Source organism: Crocuta crocuta, unplaced genomic scaffold, assembly GCF_008692635.1.
Source record: "Crocuta crocuta isolate KB4526 unplaced genomic scaffold, BGI_CrCroc_1.0 scaffold271, whole genome shotgun sequence".
NCBI classification, from domain to species: Eukaryota; Metazoa; Chordata; class Mammalia; order Carnivora; family Hyaenidae; genus Crocuta; species Crocuta crocuta.
Window position 1 is genome coordinate 1,988,904 of NW_027527824.1, and position 20,648 is coordinate 2,009,551.

Sequence of the window (20,648 nt, forward strand, 5' to 3'; positions counted from 1 at the left end):
TTAAAATGAAACTGGTTTGATTCCTTAGTGGGATAACAAGGATGCCTGCTTACATCCTGTGGCCTGATAGGAAGAATGGGACAACAGGAGAGCTAGAGAAATGTGACTCTTCAATGGCACATTTACTCTCAATGTACTTGGTGCTAAATCAAATGAAACAAGTCCTTGTACAAGCTGTTATTAACTGCCTTTGAAAATGTAGCCCATTTTATTCCTGGTACGCAAAATACAATTGCCAACCAGTGGTTCTTATGTATTTTGTGGAGGAAAAAAACTTTTTTTCCTTTCTTCTGATTCTTAAAACTTCAATATTGATCTTTCAAAATGGACCAAAGCTGGGGGCGCCTGGGTGGCTCAGTCAGTTAAGCATCCAACTTTGGCTCCGGTCATGATCTCACAGTTTGTGGGCTCCAGTCCTGCATCAGGCTCTGTGCTGACAGCTCAGAGCCTGAAGCTGCTTCAGATTCTGTCTCTCCTTCTCTCTCTGCCCCTCCCCCGCTCAAGCTCAGTCTCTGCCTTTCAAAAACATTTAAAAAACAAAATTGACCAAGGCTTTTAAGAAGGATTATAGTAAACATCTCATTCTTTACAAAATTTTAATGCCTTATTTGAATGTTAACATTATGTGCTTTCTAAAAATGTTGTGAGCTCCTAAACTTATGAATATATCATGCATACATTAATATTAGTGTATTAGAATAAAACTAAATTTTTTTTAAGTTTATTTATTTTTGAGAGACAGCACAAGCCAAGGAGGGACAGAGAGAGGGGGAGAGAATCCCAAACAGGCTCCACACTGTCAGCACACAGCCCAAGGTGGGGCTCTATTTCATGAACTGTGAAATCATGACCTGAGCCGAAATCAAGAGTTGGACACTTAACTGACTGAGCCACCCCAGGCGCCCCTTTGAATAAAACTAAATTTTAAGATGGTGAAAAATAAACACAAGAAACAAACACAGCATCTCAAATAGTGTGAGTAAAAGAACCTCTTAGTAAGTTTTGTAATGAGAATTAACACATAATCAGATAGAACCAAATAAAAATTTGATCTGTCTCTCACAGATTAGAATTCTAAGTCAAGCAGATTTAAGTGTAAAGAATAAAACCATGCATATACGAGTAGAAAATATGGGTGAATTCTTCTATAAACAGATAAATTCTACTATAAAGTGATATAGAGTAAAGGTTTCCCAACTATAAATAAGAAATAATTTAAATAACCTATAAAAACTAAAAAGTATGCAATTTTTAGATGACAAAAATAAACTTTAAGCACGAAGTACAAAGAGAAATGATACAGTGGGAAACATACCTGCAACACATATCACAAAAGGTTAATATATAGCTTCTAAAATAGAGAAAATAAACTCCTTTAGAACAGGCAAGAGGTATGAAGACAGTTCACAGGAAAAGAAACACAAATGAACCTGAAACACATGATGACATGAACTGTATGGAAAAGGGAACTCTCATACATTACTGGTAGGAATGAAAAATGGAGAGGTATTTGGCAATTACCCAACAAAAGTACATACACGTTCTAACAATCTTCAAAAATGCAATCTTACAGGTGGCAAAAATATAAAAAAACACAGATTAACTAAAGCACTATTTGTAAAGGCCATATATTGTAAATGACTCAAAATACTATCAATATGGCACTGCTGAAAAAACTAAATCATATCAATGTAGCATCAGGTGGCTGTAATAAGGAACGAGGAATATTTTGGGGTGCCTGACTGGCTCAGTTGAAAGAGCATGTGACTCTGAGTCTCCGGGTCATGAGTTCAAGCCCCACACTGGATGTATAGATGACTCAAGTAAATAAATAAAAAAATGAACTTAAAAAAAAAAAAAAAGGAATATTTCTATGACTTCTATGGAGTAATGTTCAGGATCTACTATTAGGTAAAAAAGCAAAGTGTAAAACAGTGTGTATAGTAAGAAAAATTTTACCTAAGAAAGGGAGTAATAAAGGGGTGCCTGAGTGGCTAAGTCAATTGAGCATCCAACTCTTCATTGTAATCCCAAGGTTGTGGAATAAAGCCCCATGTCAGGCTGCACATTGAACATGGAGCCTGCTTAACATTCTTTCCCTCTCCTTCTGTCCCTCTCCCCAACACTTGCACGCTCTCTTTTTTAAAAAAAGGGGGGGGAGTAATATGAATATATATTTGCATATATTAAAAATATATACAACAACAACAACAATGGAAGAGAAGCAAAATCTATTAAAATAGTTAGTTACCTCTAAGGAAAAGCAAGGAACCTAAAAATTGACAGTAGGAAAAAATTTGAATTTAACTAGATACTGAGTTGGTGGCTTATCCACAGAGAGAAGTTATTGCAAGTGATTCTAAAACACAGGCTGATCGGGGCACCTGAGTGGCTCAGTCAGTTAAGCATCTTACTCTTAATTTGGCTCAAGTCATAATCTCACGGTTTGTGAGATCAAGCCCCACCTCGGGCTCCGCGCTGACAGTGCAAAGCTTGCTTGGGATTCTCTCTCCACCACTTCCCTGTTCACACTCATGCGCTCTCTATCAAAACAAGTATTTAAAAAAATATAAAAAAATAAAATACTAGCTGATTGTGCATCCCTAGTAAGATATATTCTACAGAAAAAAAGAACTGCAAAGAAATCTGAAACTGTTTTCAGTAATCATAGTAGTAAAAATGGTTTTGCTTTTCTAAATCTTGTATGTTTGACTAAAGCAAATACTTTTTAATATTTTAACATATTTAAGAATAATGTTAGGAACTACCAAAATTCATAACATTAAGGGAAAACAGCAGTATAAAATCAAGTAAATTTTTTTTCAAAAGCGTCATTTTTATTTTTAAACTGGGAGTATTGTTTTCATAATGGATTTTCTCTTTAAAAAAACAAAAGTCAGGGTGTCTAAGTGGCTCAGTTGGTTAAGTGTCCAACTTCAGCTCGGGTCATGATCTTGTGGTTCATGGGTTCGAGCCGCACATCAGGCTCTGTGCTGACAGCTCAGAGCCTGGAGCCTGCTTTGGATTCTGTGTCTCCCTCTCTCTGCCCCTCCCTCACTTGTCCTCTCTTTCACTCTCTCTAAAATAAACAAACATTAAAAAAATAAAAATAAAAAAACAAAAGTCACTCTGAAAAATGTTATGTTTTATAAAACTGTACCAAAAAAATTACAGAGCTAATTAGAAAAGCAGCATTAGGAATTAACCACTCAAACTTATGCAACTTTCTAAGTAAGGCCCTACAAACAAAAATGAGTACCTTCAGGAGAAAATCTGGATGGCCCAGAGTTCAGTGTGGCTAAATGCTGCCAGAGGGGATACTGAAAATGCTTCAACACAACACAGTCGAAATGCCAACTTGTTCATGCTAAACAATGCATACTAGGGTAGAGGTCTGATTCAGTGGGTTCACTGGGTTCCTTGTAAGATGGACACAGGGGTGGGCACCTGGGTGGCCCAGTTTGGTTAAACATCCGACTTCAGCTCAGGTCATGATCTCACAGTCTAGGAGTTCAAGCCCTGCATCAGGCTCTATGCTGACAGCTCAGAGGTTGGAGCCTGCTTCCAACCCTGTGTCTCCCTCTCTCTCTGCCCCTCCTCTGCTCACACTCTGTCTCTCTCTCTCTCTGTCTCACAAATACACACTAAAAATAATAATAATAATAAAAAGGAACACAATGATTCTAAGGTAAAGAACTGACATGACTAGGGGCACCTGGGTGGCTCAGTCAGTTGAATGTCTGACTCTTGAATCCGGCTCAGGTCATGATCCCAGGGTCATGAGACCAAGCCCTATGTCAGGCTCCATGCTGAGCATGAAGCCTGCTTAAGATTCTCTCTCCCTCTGCCCTTTAAAATAAAAATAAATAAATAAAAAATAAAAAGAATTGACATGACTAGATTGAAGACAATGACTAATTAAAGAAAGAGAGAGGGCAGGGCGCCTGGGTGGCTCAGTCAGTTAGACTTTGGCTCAGGTCCTGTTCTTGCAATTTGTGGGTTCAAGCCCCCCATTGGGCTCTGTGCTGATAGCTCAGAGCCTGAAGCCTGCTTCAGATTCTATGGCTTCCTCTCTCTCTGCCCCTCCCCTGCATGCTATCTCTCTTTCTCAAAAAATAAACAAACATTAAAAAAAATAATAAGTAAACAAAAAGGCTTTGCCTTATAGAAAAAAAGGCGGGGGGGGGGGAGGCTAGTTAATCCTGAAAACAAAAGGAAAGAAGACATTCAGATGCAAACGTGGGCAGTATCCACTCTAAAGCTATGTGTGCAAAGGATTCTGGTGGCAGGTTTATTTCTGAAAGCAAATAAGTCAGGTCTGCTTAATTTCATGTTTCTGATATATAATGACATCTGATTCTGTCTACACTTCTAAACACCTTGTTATCATCTGGCTTGCCAAGCAGCTTACCAATAAGGAAAAAATATTCTGGTTACAGAATATAAGGATCTGATCCCATAGCAGTTGTTTCTCCTTATAAACTACTAAACTGGCATTCTAGTTTTAAATTTCACATGCTTGGGGCTCTTGCGACAAGATAACTCCAGTCAATATTTTAATAAATCAGTCTTTTCTGAACTGAGAGCTCTAAGGGAAAGTCAAAAGAAAGAGAAAAACTTATACATTAATGGATCTCTGAGCAGGAAATATAATCCTGGGCCACGTTCTATGGGGCTGCTGCTGCTGCTGGTAGTGGTGGTGGTGGAAGCAAAAAACTTTCAGATTAGAGGATTCAGGAAGTGAGAACAGAAGAGGTATCCCTTACTTTTGGGAGGAAGACACAGAGAAGAAATTATCAAAGTTCCCAAGGACCAGTCTAGTGCAAAAGAAGGAACAACTTATCTCAGCAGAGCTTATGGGGGCCCTATCCAGGCATGGGAGTAATAGAATGATCCTTGAGCCCGCAAGAGAGACATGGAAGTAGCTAAGAGAAAGTCGCAGACCTGAGAAAACTTTGTGCTCTGGATGATGAAAGCACAGCAGTGACCTGTGTTGATGAATGACCAGATACCAGATGGGACTATAAACAGATACAGGAGAATAAAGGTGTTCCTGGCCTATGCCTCTGCACCATAATTAGCTTAGTCCCCCCCTGCCAACACCTCTGTCCCTCAGCCACTCAGACATAAGCCTACCAAAATGAAATTTTTCAAAATTTCAAATTGAAATCAAACTCAGTTAAAAAAATAAATAAAACTGGACTTTCTGAACACCCAAATTGTGGCTCAGTATCTGAACAGGATGAAAATTAACCACCACTGTCCTCAATATACTCTTAAGAGGAAGAAAGGAATAACAGAGCAGTCTCCTAATGTCTTGTTGCTTAGGAAAACTGCATCATCATGATACAGTCTCTGCATCACAGCCAAGATATTACCCAAACTCACAGTTTTAGGTTTAGTCCAAAAACCCAAAATAATCAGTATCTTGAAGTTACTTTGTAAAATTTCCATAATACTGAATCCTGTTTTTTTCCCTTGTGTTATATTATATAACACGGTTTATAGCTCAAACACATTTCAGCTCATGATAGGATTCTGACAACTTACAGAATGTCCATTCTGAATAAGGCTGCCAGACACTAAATAGGTGACATGCAGCTGGGCTCCTGAATTCTCCTTTCGCTTCCTTTCAACATAATCGTACAGCATCCTGTTCCAAACAAGAGGCACAAATCATCATTTGTAAGTTTTTACCTTATTGACTCTTAATTCATGATTTAAAAGTTAAATATATTAAATCTGATAGTCCATTACATTTTTACAGAATATTTTTGATACATCCCTTTGATACATCCCATGGACAGAGAATTTTAAAAAATGGACTTTAGACAGGACATACAGGTTGGGTCAACTTGGAGTTGGCAGAATGACAACAACACACAATGGATACAACAAAGAATCAAGAATAAGTTCAGTCACTAACTATCCCGGATAAGCTAATTTTTCTAGGCCTCTTAACCCTGAGATATAAAATGAGGGGGAATCAGTGATTCTCTTAGCCTGGGATTCATGTGACCATCTAGAACCTTCCATCCCCTAAACTGTAAGCAAAATACACATGCATTTTTTGGAGGGAGACAGTTCAGGGTTAATAGATTCTCAAAGGGATTACTCTAAAGCAGGAAGAGCCACTATGTAGATGATCATAAGCGTCTAGTTTTTTGTTGTTTTTTTTTAATGTTTTATTTATTTCTGAGAGAGAGAGAGACAGCATGAGCAGGGGAGGGTCACAGTGAGGGGGAGACACAGAATCCGAAGCAGGCTCCAGGCTCTGAGCTGTCAGCACAGAGCCCGATGCGGGGCTCAAACCCATGGACCGTGATATCGTGACCTGAGCCAAAGTAAGACGCTTAACCGACTGAGCCGTCCAGGCACCCCGTATAAGCGTCTAGTTCTGAAATTCAAATTTTATGTTCACTCAGACTCAGTGCTGTTTCAGAATTGCAGAATGTAGCAGCTTACTCACACTGCCCAGTATTCAGAATATTCATTAACCTGAAATTGCCACTCAATGTAGAAATAACATTGCTTTTTATTTTTTTTAAATTTTTAATGTTTACTTATGAGAGAGAGAGAGAGAGAGAGAGAGACACAGAGCCTGAGTGGGTGAGGGGAAGAGAGAGAGGGAGACACAGAATCCAAAGCGGGCTCCAGGCTCTGAGCTGTCAGCACAGAGACCAATGTGAGGCTCTTAACTCATGAACTGTGAGATCATGAACCGAGCTGAAGTCAGATGATTAACCAACTGAGCTACCCAGGTGCCCTTATGCTGCTTTTAGTAGCATCCCTAAACTACTTTTTATCCTTATGTCCCAGCAAGTATCGGAAGTTGACTCCCCTTAACAACTTATAGTTTAACAAAAACAACAACAGGGGCATAGCATTTGTGTCTTTTATTTCAAGAAACATTTACTGTGTCTCTGATATGTCATACTTCTGCCAAGGATAGCTAAATACTCAAAAGTTCCAAGGGAAACTCAACATACATTATTGACCACTCTTCTTGAAGCATCTGCTCTCTTAGCTTCCATGATCTCATGCCCCACTGAGTCTCCTGCTACCCCTTTAACTGCCCCGGCCCCAATTCCTGCACAGACTTGACCACCTCCTCCTAGTCCATGCTGCTGGAGTTCTGCTGTCAGCTATCTACTCCCTCTATAAATTAGAATGACCAATGATCTGGGTGTGCCTGGATTTGAGGGGTTTCCTGAGACATGGACTTTTAGTGCTAAAACAGTCCTGGGCACACCAGGATGGTTGGTCACCTAACTACATATTCTCCTTTTGGTCTATTTCATTCACCCCATGATTATATTTATTCCTAACAACGTCATCTGCTCAAACCACCCAAGCCAGAAATCTGGAGTCATTATCCTTCACTTCTACCTGTCCAGTGAGTTACCAGATCTCATTAGGTCTTCCTCCCAAGTAATTCTTGACTTCATGCCCCAAATCCCTTAACTGGACTATTTCAAGTGTCAATTCTCCCCCACCTCTTTCCCATTCATTATCCACAAGGCCACCATGGTGAAGCTTTAAAAATGCAAATCAAGTCATCTGGCCAACAATATTTTACTTTATGTTCTATTTCTAGGGGACAGAGCAGTGAACAGAGGAGTCAAAATTCCTACCCTTATGCTGTAGAAAAGACAAACAATAAGCAAATAAGTAAATATATGTCAGGCAGTAGTAAATCTATGGAAAAATAATAATAAAGGTAAGGAGAATACAAATAGCCTGAAAAGTTCTGTGATTTCATATAAGGTGATTAGGGAAGACCTCATACCAGAGCCCTTCAGGAAGTAAGGGAACCACCAATGTGGTTATCTTGGGGAATGTTCCAGGCAGAGAAACCACAAATGTAAAGGCTCTGAGGCAAGAATGTAAGTTAAAATAAAGTTCAAGGAACAGAAAACAGGCAAGTGTGGAGGAAGAAAAGTGGTAGGGAAGAAAGAGCCAAGTGCCAGACATGCAGGGCTTTATGACCCTATGTAGGACTTTAAGCATGGAAGTCATTAGAAGGTTTAGAACAGAAATAACAGGATCTCACCTTTTAGAAGGATTCCTCCCTGCTGTGTGGAGAATATATTGTTGAGGGGGGAAGCAGGGAGACTAGTGAGGAGGTTACTGCAGTAATCCTGGCTAGAGGTGATAGTGGGCTCAGACTAGGATATTAGCAATTAACGGATGAATTCTGGGTACATTTTAAAGGAAGAAACAACAGAATTTCTGGTGGATTGACTGTGAGATATAAGAGAAAGGAGTCAAAGACTATTGGACTAAGAAACTCAAAGAATGAAGTTTCGTTCACTGACATGGGGAAAAACAGATATTGGGGGAAAAATCAGGAGTTTGGGGGCATGTTAATCTGAAGTGCCTATTAGTCAATAAGTGATGTTGAAAGGCAATTGGATACTCTTGTCTGAAGACCTTGTTCCAAAGTCCTGTCTTTTCCTAGCCCCTACGAATTGACTCCAACACTCTAGCAATGACATGTAAGATCCTTCTTGTTCTGGCCCCTGTATCTCTCACTATTCTCCCACACTCACTATTTTCAGCCTTAGGAAACATTCTGCAGTTCCCCTTGCTCTTTTGTACACCCTTCCTTCTGCCTAGAATGCTCTTCTCAGGCCGCACCCACCTAATCCCTTGTCAAGACAACAGCTCAGTTATCACCTCCTATATGAAGCCTTCCCTAACACCACCAGGCTAGCAGGGTATTCCTGCCTTCCAAGTTCTAACAGAACCTATGCCATACATGTTAGACCACTTATCACACTGTATTCTAACTACTTTGTTATATATCTGCCATCCCCACTAGACTATAAGCTCCTTGAGGACAAAAATGTGCCCTATTCAGGGGTGGCTGGTGGCTCAGTCAGTTGAGTGTCTGACTCTTGATCTTGGCTCAGGTCAAGATCTCACAGTTCATGAAATCAAGTGATGGGCTCTGTGCTGACAGCATGGATTCTCTCCCCCTCTCTCTGCCTGTCCCCAACTCACGCTGTCTCTGTCTCTCTCAAAATAAAGAAATAAACTTTTAAAAAAAGAAAAAAAAATAATTTCCAGGGGTAGCTGGCTGGCTCAGTCACTAGAGCATGTTACTCTTGATCCTGGGGTTGTAAGTTCGAGCCCCATGTTGCATATAGAGATTACTTAAAAATAAAATCTTTACAAATCTAACAACAGTTTCTGTATATCTTTTAAGTATCTAAGATATGTGTATCTAATTGCATTACACCATTTTACCTTTATTGACAAAATATGCAAAATATTCTTAAATATCAATGATGCACTTCCTACATGATTAACTATACCTTCCTATTTTAATTTTCCCTAGAATGAGTACAGTATATAGTCTATACTGCCTTCCCCAAACCTATTTTAATTCGTCACGGCATTTTTACAACTTTAAATTATTATTTTTTTTTTCTAATTTGAGAGACAGAGAGAGAATCTTAAGCAGGTTCCATGCTCAGCACAGAGGCCAACATAAGGCTCAATCCCACAACCCTGAACCAATCATGACTTCAGCCGAAATCAAGAATCAGATGCTCAACCGAGCGACCCAGGGGTCCCTGAAATTACCTTGTTTAAATCAATGATGAGAAAGAGCTAATCTGTTAGGTTCTATGACATAGCCTAAAATAATGCTAAAAATAAGAAATGAAAAAATACTTGTTTAAGAAATCCAGCGCACCTGGGTGGCTCAGTCGGTTAAGCAACCGACTTCAGCTCAGGTCACGATATCAGAGTTCGTGCATTCCAGCCCCAAGTTAGGCTGTCTCTGTGCAGAGAGCTCAGAGCCTGGAGCCTGCTTCGGTTTCTGTGTCTCCCTCCCTCTCTGTCTGTCCCTCCCCCACTTGTACTCCGTCTCTCAAAACTGAATAAACATTTAAAAAAATTTTTAACAAATCCAAGCGAATAATAACATACATGTCTAGTCACTGCCCTTAGTGCCACAAATGATACTTTTTTAATGTTTTCTTTATTTCTGAGAGAGAGAGAGAGAGAGACCGTGCACACTCAAGGGGAGAGGGGTAGAGAGAGGGGAGCCAAAGAGAGGATCCAAAGTGGGCTCTGTGCTGAGAGCAAAGAGCCCAATGCAGGGCTAGAACTCACAAACTGTGAGATCATAACCTGAGCTGAAGTCAGACACTTAGCCAATTGAGCCACCCAGGCACCCCTCACCAATACTTAAAATGCTTCCCTTATAGATAAAATTTAAAAATATGACCGGACACTTAAGTCTCAATTTTCTCAACTGTTACAAGAGGTTGATAACACCCATCACTGTTACAAAGATTATGTGAGATAAATGTATGTGAAAATATCTACCATAGTACTTAGTACCCACTCAACAAATATTTATTGGCACATATTATGAGCCCGGCACTTTACAGACAACAATTGTGGCATACTGTATTTTCCAAAGATGACTACAACAACATCTCCCATCCCACATGCTCCTGTACACCCTCCCATAGAGAGGTAGAGTCTATCGTCACCCCTTGAATATGAGAGCGCTAGTGTTTCACTTTAACTAAAAGAATAAAGCAGACAGGACACTGCTCGACTTCTGAGGTTAGAAGGAAAAGGCATTCAGTTTTTGCCTAGTGCTGGAACACTAGCTTTTGGTGTCCTGAGCTGCTATGTAAGAAGCTCAATCACCTGAAGGTGCCTGGGTGGCTCAGTCCGTTAAGTGCCTGACTTCAGCTCACATCATGATCTCGTGGCTTGTGAGTTCGAGCCCAGTGCCAGGCTCTGTGCTGACAGCTCAGAGTCTGGAGCCTGCTTCAGAGTCTGTGTCAACTCTATCTCTGCCCCTTTCCCACTCTTGCTCTGTCTCTTTCTCTCTCTCAAAATTGAATAAACGTTAAAAAAAATTTTTTTTTAATTAAAAAAAAAAGAAGTCCAACCACCTGGAGACACTATGCTCTGAGGAAGCCCAGCTCATACAGAAAGACACATACAATGTCTGATCAACAGCCCCAATTGAAGTCCTGGCAGATGGTCAGCATCAACTGCCACACATGTACATAAAGATGGCCATACATGATAAGGGCCCCACCACTGAGGCTCCCCCAGCTGAAACATCAAATGTGATGTCACAAAGATAAACCATTCTCATTGTGCCCTACCCAAATTCCAAGCCAAAAGAATCTACGAACATAATAAAATGGTTGTTTCAAGCTGCTAAATTTTGGGATAATTGTTACACAGCAACAATTTCTGGAAACGTGACCAACTTGGTAAACAAGTTCCCTACTTTCATGGAGTTTCTATTTTAGTTGGGGTGGGCAGCTCTAGAAAATGTCAGAGAGTAATAAGAATTGTAAATTTTTGGATCATCTGGACATTCACATGCAAACAAATGAAATTAGACCCTTTCCGTTACACCATATACAAAAGGATTCCTCGAAGAAACAGTGCCTATTTACACATTTTAGAGCTTCATTTAAAATTAGCTTGAGTTGGGGCGCCTGGGTGGCTTAGTCGGTTAAGCGTCCGACTTTTGCTTAGGTCATGATCTCGCGGTTCGTGGGTTCGAGCCCCGCGTCGGGCTCTGTGCTGGCTGCCAGCTCAGAGCCTGGAGCCTGTTTCAGTCTGTGACTCCCTCTCTCTCTGACCCTCCCCTGCTCACGCTGTCTCTCTCTCTCTCTCCTAGAAAAAAAAAAAAAAAAAAAAAATTAGCTTGAGTCGGGTGGCTCAGTCAGTTAAGCATTTGACTCTTGATTTCAGCTCAGGTCATGATCTCACGGTTGATGAGATCAAGCCCCACGTTGGGCTCTGAGCTGACAGTGTGGAAACTGCGTGGGATCCTCTCTCTCAAAATAAATAAACATTTTTTTAAAAAAGGAATTTAAAATTAGCTTGAGCCAACACCTAATTTGAAAACTACCGTGTATTCATATTGTGAGGCCTGAATCATTTTTAATATGTTAACAAGCATATGATATGTAGAAACCTTCAATATAGTGATAATTACTGATGTAAGAGCTAAAACTACAAAACTCTTAGAATACAGCATAGAAGTAAATCTTCATGACCTTGGGTTGAGCAACGCCTTCTTAAACACTATATAAAAAGCACAAGCAATAAAAGGTAAAAGAAATAAGGGTGCTTGGCTGGCTCAATCAGTAGAGCATGGGTTTCTTGATCTGGGAGGTCATGAGTTCAAGCCCCACACTGGGCATAGAACTTTAAAGTAATATTTTTAAAAAGATAAAAAAAATTGAACTTCATCAACAATAAAAATTTTGGTGCTTCAAAAAGTACCATCAAAAAAGTGCAAAGACAACCCACAAAATGGGAGAAAATTTTTGCAAGTCATATACCTGATCAGGGTCTTGTATCCAGAATATAGAATCTTTATAACTCAATGATTAGAAAACCACCCAGTGAAAAAATGGGCAAAGGATCTTTCTCCAAAGAAGATACACAAATGGCTAATAAGCACATGAAAAGATGATCAACACTAGTAGCTATTATGGAAATACATATCAAAACCATGGTAATACCACTTCACACCCACCAGGATGGCTAAAGTAAAAAAGATAGATGATAAAAAGAGTTGGCAAGAATGTGGAGACATTGGGACTCTCATACCTTGTTGGTGGGATTTTAAATTAGTGTAGCCACTTTGAAAAATAGCTTGTTAGTTCCTCAAAATGTTATACATGACCCAGAAACAGGTATATATATCCAAAAGAACTGAATACACATGTCCACACAAAAATTTGTGGACAAATGTTTACAGTAGCATTATTCATAATACTCAAAATGTGGAAAGAACCCTTATGTCCTTCAACTGACGACAATAAACAAAATGTGCTATTTATTTATGTTATAGGCTGGGGCGCCTGGCTGGCTCAGTCGGTTAAGCATCTGACTCTTGATTTCAACTCAGGTCATATGATCTCAGGGTCACGGGATCAAGTCCCACATTAGGCTCTGCACTGAGCATGGAGCCTGCTTGAGAGTGTCTCTGTCTCTCTCTCTCTCTCCCTCTGCCCCTCTTCACAGCTCTGAAGCTCATTCTCTCTAAAAATTAAAGAAACAATTGTTTTCAATATTACGGGTTGAACTGTATGCACCCAGAAAGATATGTTGAAGTCCTAACCACTCTGAAGTCAGAGTGTGACCTTCTTTGGAAAGAGGACCTTTGCAGATGTAATTAGTTAAGATGAGGTCATAGAGGAGTAGGGTGGGCTCCTAATCCAGTATGACTGGTATCCTTATACAATGGCCATGTGAAGACATAAACACACAAGAAGAATGCCACGTGATAACAAAGGCAGACACTGGGGTTATGAAGCTATAAGCCAAAGAATGCCAAAGACTGTCAGCAAAACACTAGAATCCAGGAAGGAAGGAATGATTCTTCTCTACGGGTTTCAGAGAACATCTGCTGACACCTTAATTTTGGACTTCTAGTTGCTATAGGACAATAAAATTGTTTTTACTTTTTTTAATGTTTTATTTATTTCTGAGAGAAAGAGAGAGAGACACAGCGTGAGCAGGAAGGGTCAGAGAGAGAGGGACACACAGAATCTGAAACAGGCTCCAGGCCTGAGCTGGCTATCAGCAGAGAGCCCAACGCGGGGCTCGAACCCACAAACTGTGAGATCATGACCTGAGCCGAAGTCGGCCACCCAACTGACTGAGCCACCCAGGCGCCCCTAAATTTCTGTTGTTTTAAGCCACCTAGTTCATAGTATTCCGTTATGGCAGCCTTAAGAAACTAACTTGCCATATCATGGAATATTATTTAGCCACAAGAAGGACTTAAGTACTAATACATGCAGGGACCAACCTTGAGACAAACCTTGAAAACACTGTGCTAAGTGAAAGAAACCAGACTAACAAGAATACATGTTACAGGATTCCATTTATATTAAATTACCAGAATAAGTAAATCTATAGACAGACAGTATATTAGCGGCTGTCTAATACTGGGAAGAAGAGGGTGGGGGGATGAGAAAGGAGTGGAGAAAAAGTGGTAAGTGACTGATAATGGATACAGGGTTTCTTTTGGGGGTGATGAAAATGTTCTAAAATTAATTATAGTGATGGATGCATAACTTTGTGAATATACTAAAAACTACCAAGTTGTACATTTTCAATGGGTGAATTGTATGGTATATGAATTATATCTCAATGAAGCTGTTTTTCAAAAAAAGAATTAAGAAAGTAATTAACAGATTGATATGACAGAGAGTTAGGAAAGGATAGAGATACCTGAAATAGAGCATTCATTAGTAAAGGGTTGTTGCAGAAAGTAATATGTGACATTTGAGCTACAACTTGAAAGATGAGGATAGCTGGGAGAAGAGCATTCCAGACAGGGAATGGTGCAAATGTCCAAAGGTGGAAATGAGCCCAGCATATTTGAGGAACAAGTGAGGTAGACAGTAGCATGGGATGAAGTTGGTTGAGAGACAGGGGCTAGACAGCATACTGATTCTATAAAAATTACAGGTCATCAAGGTAACTACAATAAAACTGAAAGCAACTTTACTTCATCTCCAGCCCTCAATATGCACCTTTAAGCCCCAAGAGGCTTATGTCATAATAGTTACTTCATAAGCATCTATAACCATAACAATACCCTTATGTATGTCCATTCTCAAAGTTACCCGAAACTCTTGGGTTTGGGCCCGGAATGGCATTAGCAACAGAAATCTCAGAGAGTCAAAATCAGTCCATATCCATCCCTAGGCCAAGAGTTTCAGGTCCTGAAGGCATAGATATCACATTCAAAACCAGATTCTAGATCTGTCGGACAGCAGCCCACATAATGCCAAATCAACCCATTCTATATATATATATCAGGAATTTTCTAAGACTCATGGAACATTCCCTAATTCAAAGAAAGCTTCTATGACTCAAAGACTGGGGGGAAATCTGACCATCTTTAGGAATAAAGTGAACTAAATGGGCATTTAATTGAATATACATTCTCTCAACCTATTCATCAATTCCTATCCTTGGGACAGAGACAACATTTTTTAAGTTAAGAAATTCTGAAGTTAATTCAGAAGATTGCCTTTTCCCTTTGGCCTGAAGTTGGACCACAAGTTTCAGCAAGCAAAGGTGATACAGCAAAATTTGAGAAGGACAATGCCCTGTGCCATCCTGAACACTCCCTTTTTACTTTCACTTCTAGTTCTCCTCAGCCTTATATTGATACACAGCTTGTATCAAACACCTGTTGACTTCACTGTGAAAGTTACTTCAGTAACACCCAGATGTGGGCCTAAGGAGCAAGTGTGAAAATGTAACAAACATATAAGAAAACAGGCATACAAATTTGAGATGTAAACAGAATTGGCTAACTCATTTAATAAATTTGAAATGACAAAGTGATGTTAATCAGAAGCCAAGGCTACAAATAAATCCAGTAAATGTAAATCTAAGTCCACCTATCTCCTAAATAATAGGCAAAATTAGTAAAAGGTAGAAAAGATAGTACTCTTTCCCATTTTCCAAGAGAAGAAAAAATTACCGCAAGGCTATCTGTAAACCTAAAAAGGAAGCAAAACAGGGGCACCTGAGTGGCTCAGTCGGTTAGGCGTCTTACTTCAGCTCAGGTGGTGATCTCACAGCTTGTGAGTTCTAGTCCAGCATCAGGCTCTGTGCTAAGGGCTCAGAGCCTGGAGCCTGCTTCAGATTCTGTATCTCCTCTCTCTGCCCCTCCCCCATTCATGCTCTGTCTCTGTCTCTCTCAAAAATAAACATTTTTTTAAATTTTAATAAAATAAAAACAAAGCAAAACAAACAAAACAAAAAATTCCAAAGTGAATAAAATAAATAAATTGGACTTACTGTTTGGCCTGGTTAACATGAACACCTAGTGTATAGCTCAGCCATTTGTATGTCACCTGCAAGAAGAAAGTTTTTTAACATTTTATTAGATGGCTCCAGAGTGCAGGTCAGTCCCAAGGGTTCCTAGAGACTCCTACTCTTAGATGATTATGCCTTATAAATTATAGTAGATGCCACCCTAGTTTTGCCAAGAACCATCCATCTGGGCAGGTAGGACTGAGATATTTATCTTATAAATATTAAAGTTTGTTTTACAGGCTAATTAATGCAAGATTCTAAAAAGAAGGGCTGGGGGCGCCTGGGTGGCTCAGTTGGTTGAGCATCCAAATTCGGCTCAGGTCATGATCTCAGGGTTCGTGGGTTCGAGCTCCGAGTCGGGGTCTGTGCTGACAGCTCAGAGCCTGGAGCCTGCTTCAGATTCTGTATCTCCCTCTCCCTCTGACCCTCCCCTGTTCACACTATCTCTCAGAAATAAATAAAACATTAAAAAATTTAAAAAAATAAAATAAAAATAAAAAGGGCTGAATATACAAAGAAAAAGCTCTCATTTTCCTTACATTCTTTGTTTTACTAGTGACCTTTATTCACATTCTGTCCTTTTGTGTGGCCACCACTGATAAATATCTAAAACTTATCCAGAACCTAGATTACTTTGAAGTGTATGACATAAACTTCTAAGGAAAGTTGCAGCCATACAAACATTAACAGGCACAGACAGTGCAGGGGTCAGGGAACAAAAAAAGTGGATGAATACTGTATCTGGGGTTAGACTGGAAACTCCTGGCATTAAGCCTTGTCTTTCCTTCCATCGTTCCTTGAACTCCCCTGTCATCTGTCACTTCCTTGTATGCTCCTCGCCTCTCGATGTCAATTCGAAATGCTAAGTTTCCAATAATTAAGACATAGAAGAGGCTAAAGCAATAGCAAAAGAGGCAGACGTAGGTTGGAAAACTGTCCCTTACTAACTACCAAGAAGTTATTTGGCTCCTGTGCTTCAACTTCCTTTTTTAGGGTGACTTCCACTGCCCTCTGGGTGGGTCCCGTAAAGATTAAATGCAATAACGTATATCCCAAGCTCACAGTAGGCATTCAATTATCACGGAAAGTCCATTCACATTCATCGTCTCACTTGATCTTTTACTCAAACCCTATGAGGTATTAATAACCAAATTTTCTAGAGGAGGAAATCGACTGACGAAAGGCTAAACAATTCGTCGCCTAACCCAATTAAGGCACAATTTCCTCAGCAGTAAACTTGGGACTTTAAATGCCAGCCACCTTATCGGACAGAGGTAGAAACGCCTTACAATTATTATCTACCAGCACCCCTCCCTCGGCGCCTGTCCGTCTTAGCCCGGGCTCCTAGCAGAGTCCCCAGCACGCCCACCCACGGCACGCGGACCTGCGCCAGAGGAATTCCCCCGCGAGTTCTCCCTCACGAGGCGTGGGGACTGGTCTCCCCCTCAGCCAATCCCTACCCCGGCACGCGCAGAGGGGTCAAGGCCCCCCGGAACCCTCGCCGGGCCCAGAACACCAATCCCATGCCCACATTCCCCAGGCCTAGCTTCTCACGATCTTGTTCTGGTCCGTGACGAACTCGTCTATATTTTCCAGATAAAGCTGGTCCGCCATGGTGCTGCGGAGCTGAGCCCCGCCGCCGCAACCGCAGCTCCCGCCGGCGGGAAACGTCTTTCCACCCTCTCAGGTCCCGGGTCGTTTCCCACAGCAACGAAGGCGACGCGCTACGGCGGCCGTCCGAGGGTCAAACTAGTCTCTAAGATGGCGCAGGCTCAAGTAGGCGGAGCTAGTGAGTTGGAGCAGACGGAAGTGTAGAGCTAGGAGCGTGAGCCTGAAGGGGAAGGGCTCCTCTCGGAACCCTGGTTTCAAATCTCCCATCTGCAATTTAATGACCAACCCAGGGCAAAATACTTCACCTCTAGGAATCACAGCCTTTATACTTGTAAATTGACGAAACGATCCTTGCCCTTTCATACCTTTATTCAACAGACATTTATCAAGTACCTATTCCAGGCACTTCTAAGGCACTGAGGACACAGGAGTGAATGATAAAGACAGAAATAAACCAGTAATTTTAGTAGAATGATGCCAGCTGGGATAAAGTACTGCTTATTATAATCCCTCGAAATTGAGAATTTAGGGATAGTTTTCAAGAAGGGATGGGTGAAGAGAAATGTTTTGGAAAGAGGCAGAAACAGTTGCTAGGAAGAAAAAAAGAGTTCGTTGCAGCTGGGATGTTGGGAGAAGAGGCCAATGAGGAGAGATGAGACTTGGGAAAAGGTAAAGTACAAGGCTATGTGAAGGGGCACATGTACTTGATTCTCAGGAAAAGGTTTCAGGTTGGGAGATTTCAACTAAAATTTCTCCTTACATCAGCTAAGGAAGCCTTAAAAATTGAATTACGCATTAGCAGGTGTAGTTCAATAGGGCAGAATGGTGGAAAATGGGAAGCTCTAGAGTTAGACCCTGGATTTGAATCCTGGTGTGAATTGCTGTGTGACCTTAAGTTTTTTAACCACTGCAAGCCTATTACCCAATCTATAATATGGAAATAATAATAGCATCCACTTCAAAGTTTTGTTGCAACAAGTACTGTTATGTCCGAATCGCGAATCCCCTGAGACCAAGGAGCTGGCACCGATGCAAGAACAAAAGGGTCTTTATTACAAGCTCGAGCAGGGGCTCACCCGTCTCCCAGCACAGCAGCAGCAAAGTGAAGCCCGGAACAGTGGCAAGCAGGGCTTTTATGGGGGAAGGGCGGGGGTGTTACCGTGCACACGTTGTACGTTTTTGCATCATTACATAAGCACCACTCATAATTGTACAATGCCCATAGTAACAGAATAGTAACCGTTTTGACCATTCAGTATCTGCGAGGCCTCTGATACATTTGGCGGGACCCAATCATGACCTTTGAGAGTCTTTTAAAATGACCAATTATGAGGTGGGCTCAGAGAATCTACGTGGGGCTTCTGCAAGCGGTGATTGATTGGCAAGTTTGTACAAAGTAACTACCTGCAGTTCCCAGCCCTTACTCGTCTCCAGGACTACAGGAATGTTACACATTTCTCTGGATTGGCAGATCCGAGGGCGGTCCAAGGGTGGCTTCAGCTGAGGCTTTTCCTGGAACTGGGACTCCGTGCAGCCTGAGGTTGTTTCTAATGGAGGACTTAATTTCAGGCTCCTCAGTACTGACTCAAGACATAGCAAAAGCCTACTAAGGGCCAGGCACTGTTCTGGGTGCTGAGGATATAGCTGTGGTCAGTAATACACAGAGCCTGTTCACGTGTAGCTTACATTCTCAAAAAGATATCTGAGGGATGGTAATGGCTTAAAATAGGATAGTGGGAAATTGAGAGAATTGAATGACTTGGATTTTTTAGAGTCAGCAAAACCTGCTGATGAGTTAGGTGGGGGAAAGACAGGAATGAAGGGAAGTACCTAGGATTGGAATCTAAATCTTTAGGTAAATGGAGATGCCTATGACTACTGGCTGTGGAGAAGATTGAGAGAAAGAGGCGATGAGACTATCAAAGAATTCTATTTGGCCATAGTTATAAGCGAGAATATATATATATATATATCTATATATATATATATAACCCTCACACCATGCCTGCACACAATAAAATCAGTAACAGTTGGATTACATTACTATACACCAGGCACACTACTAGGTCTTTTGAGAGTGAGATTTCATTTAATCCCCATAGCAACCCTGGAAATGGACTGTGTTTGTCCATATTTTATAGATTAGATTGCTGAGGTTTAAGAGAGGAGAGATGAAGTTTCCAGGTCACAGTGTTGAGTAGTAGTACTGGGTTTGGAATTCAAGCTTCTTGTCATTGTTCCACAGGGATGGGAAGTAAGATGATTGACCAAAGAGTCTTGACACTACCCCTATACCTAAGGAAGCAGATGATAATACTGTATAGAATACCTGAAACAACATGGCCCTAGATATGCCAATATTAAAAGCGTTGTGTGACTTTCAGAAGCCAGATTAGTAGTTAGCTTTGGGAGGCCTACCCAACTTGAACATTCCTACCTCAGGGGAGGGGGACTGAATGGAATGCATGTGGGCTTTGGGGGAAAAAAAAAAAACTTTTTCTTTAGAAGTAAGCAAACAAAATCCTGGGCTTGAATCCCAGCTTAACCACTTCCTACCTGTGTGGACTTAGGCAAATCACTTAACTTCTCTAGTCCTCAATTTCATCATCTTTAAAAGAAGGAGCAACCCTCCTACACTGTTGGTGGGAATGTAAACTGGTACAGCTCCTCTGGAAAACAGTGTGGAGCTTCCTCAAAAAATTAACAATAGAACTCCCCTATGACCCAGCAATAGCACTGCTAGGAATTTACCCAAGGGATACAGGAGTGCTGATGTATAGGGGCACATGTACCCCAATGTTCATAGCAGCCCTCTCAACAATAGCAAAATCATGGAAAGAGCCTAAGTGTCCATCAACGGACGAATGGATCAAGAAGATGTGGTTTACCTATATGATGGAATACTACATGGCAATGAAAAAGAATGAAATCTGGCCATTTGCAGCAACGTGGATGGAACTTGAGGGTATTATGCTGAGTGAAATAAGTCAGGCAGAGAAGGACAGATACCATATGTTTTCACGTATAGGTGGATTAGAAAGAACTTAACGGAGGACCATGGGGGAGGAGAAGGGGGAAATAGTTGGGTAGAGGGAGGGAGGCAAACCATGAGAGACTCTTGAATGCTGAAAACAAACTGAGGGCTGATGGGGATGGGAGAGAGGGGAAGGGGGGTGATGGGCATGGAG

At 41.0% G+C, this 20,648-nt stretch overlaps 1 protein-coding gene across 10 annotated transcripts in view; it reads right to left on the reverse strand.

The window, feature by feature from the left end:
* The window catches only part of POLD3 (DNA polymerase delta 3, accessory subunit), a 56,276-nt gene extending 36,949 nt beyond the window's left edge, over positions 1-19,327 (reverse strand). For 3 of the 10 annotated variants that reach the window (XR_013338227.1, XR_013338228.1, XM_077776534.1), the window contains exons 1-3: positions 17,404-17,592; positions 15,832-15,887; positions 5,551-5,653 (exon numbers count right to left, since the gene is read on the reverse strand). Coding sequence is in view for 8 of the 10 variants with exons in the window: in XM_077776534.1 (XP_077632660.1) it covers positions 5,551-5,653; positions 15,832-15,887; positions 17,404-17,463 (219 nt within the window). In the remaining 2 variants the exon portion in view is untranslated. The other 7 variants (XM_077776569.1, XM_077776550.1, XM_077776587.1 and 4 more) reach the window with 7 other exon arrangements.
* Between the last annotated feature and the right edge of the window lie 1,321 nt (positions 19,328-20,648).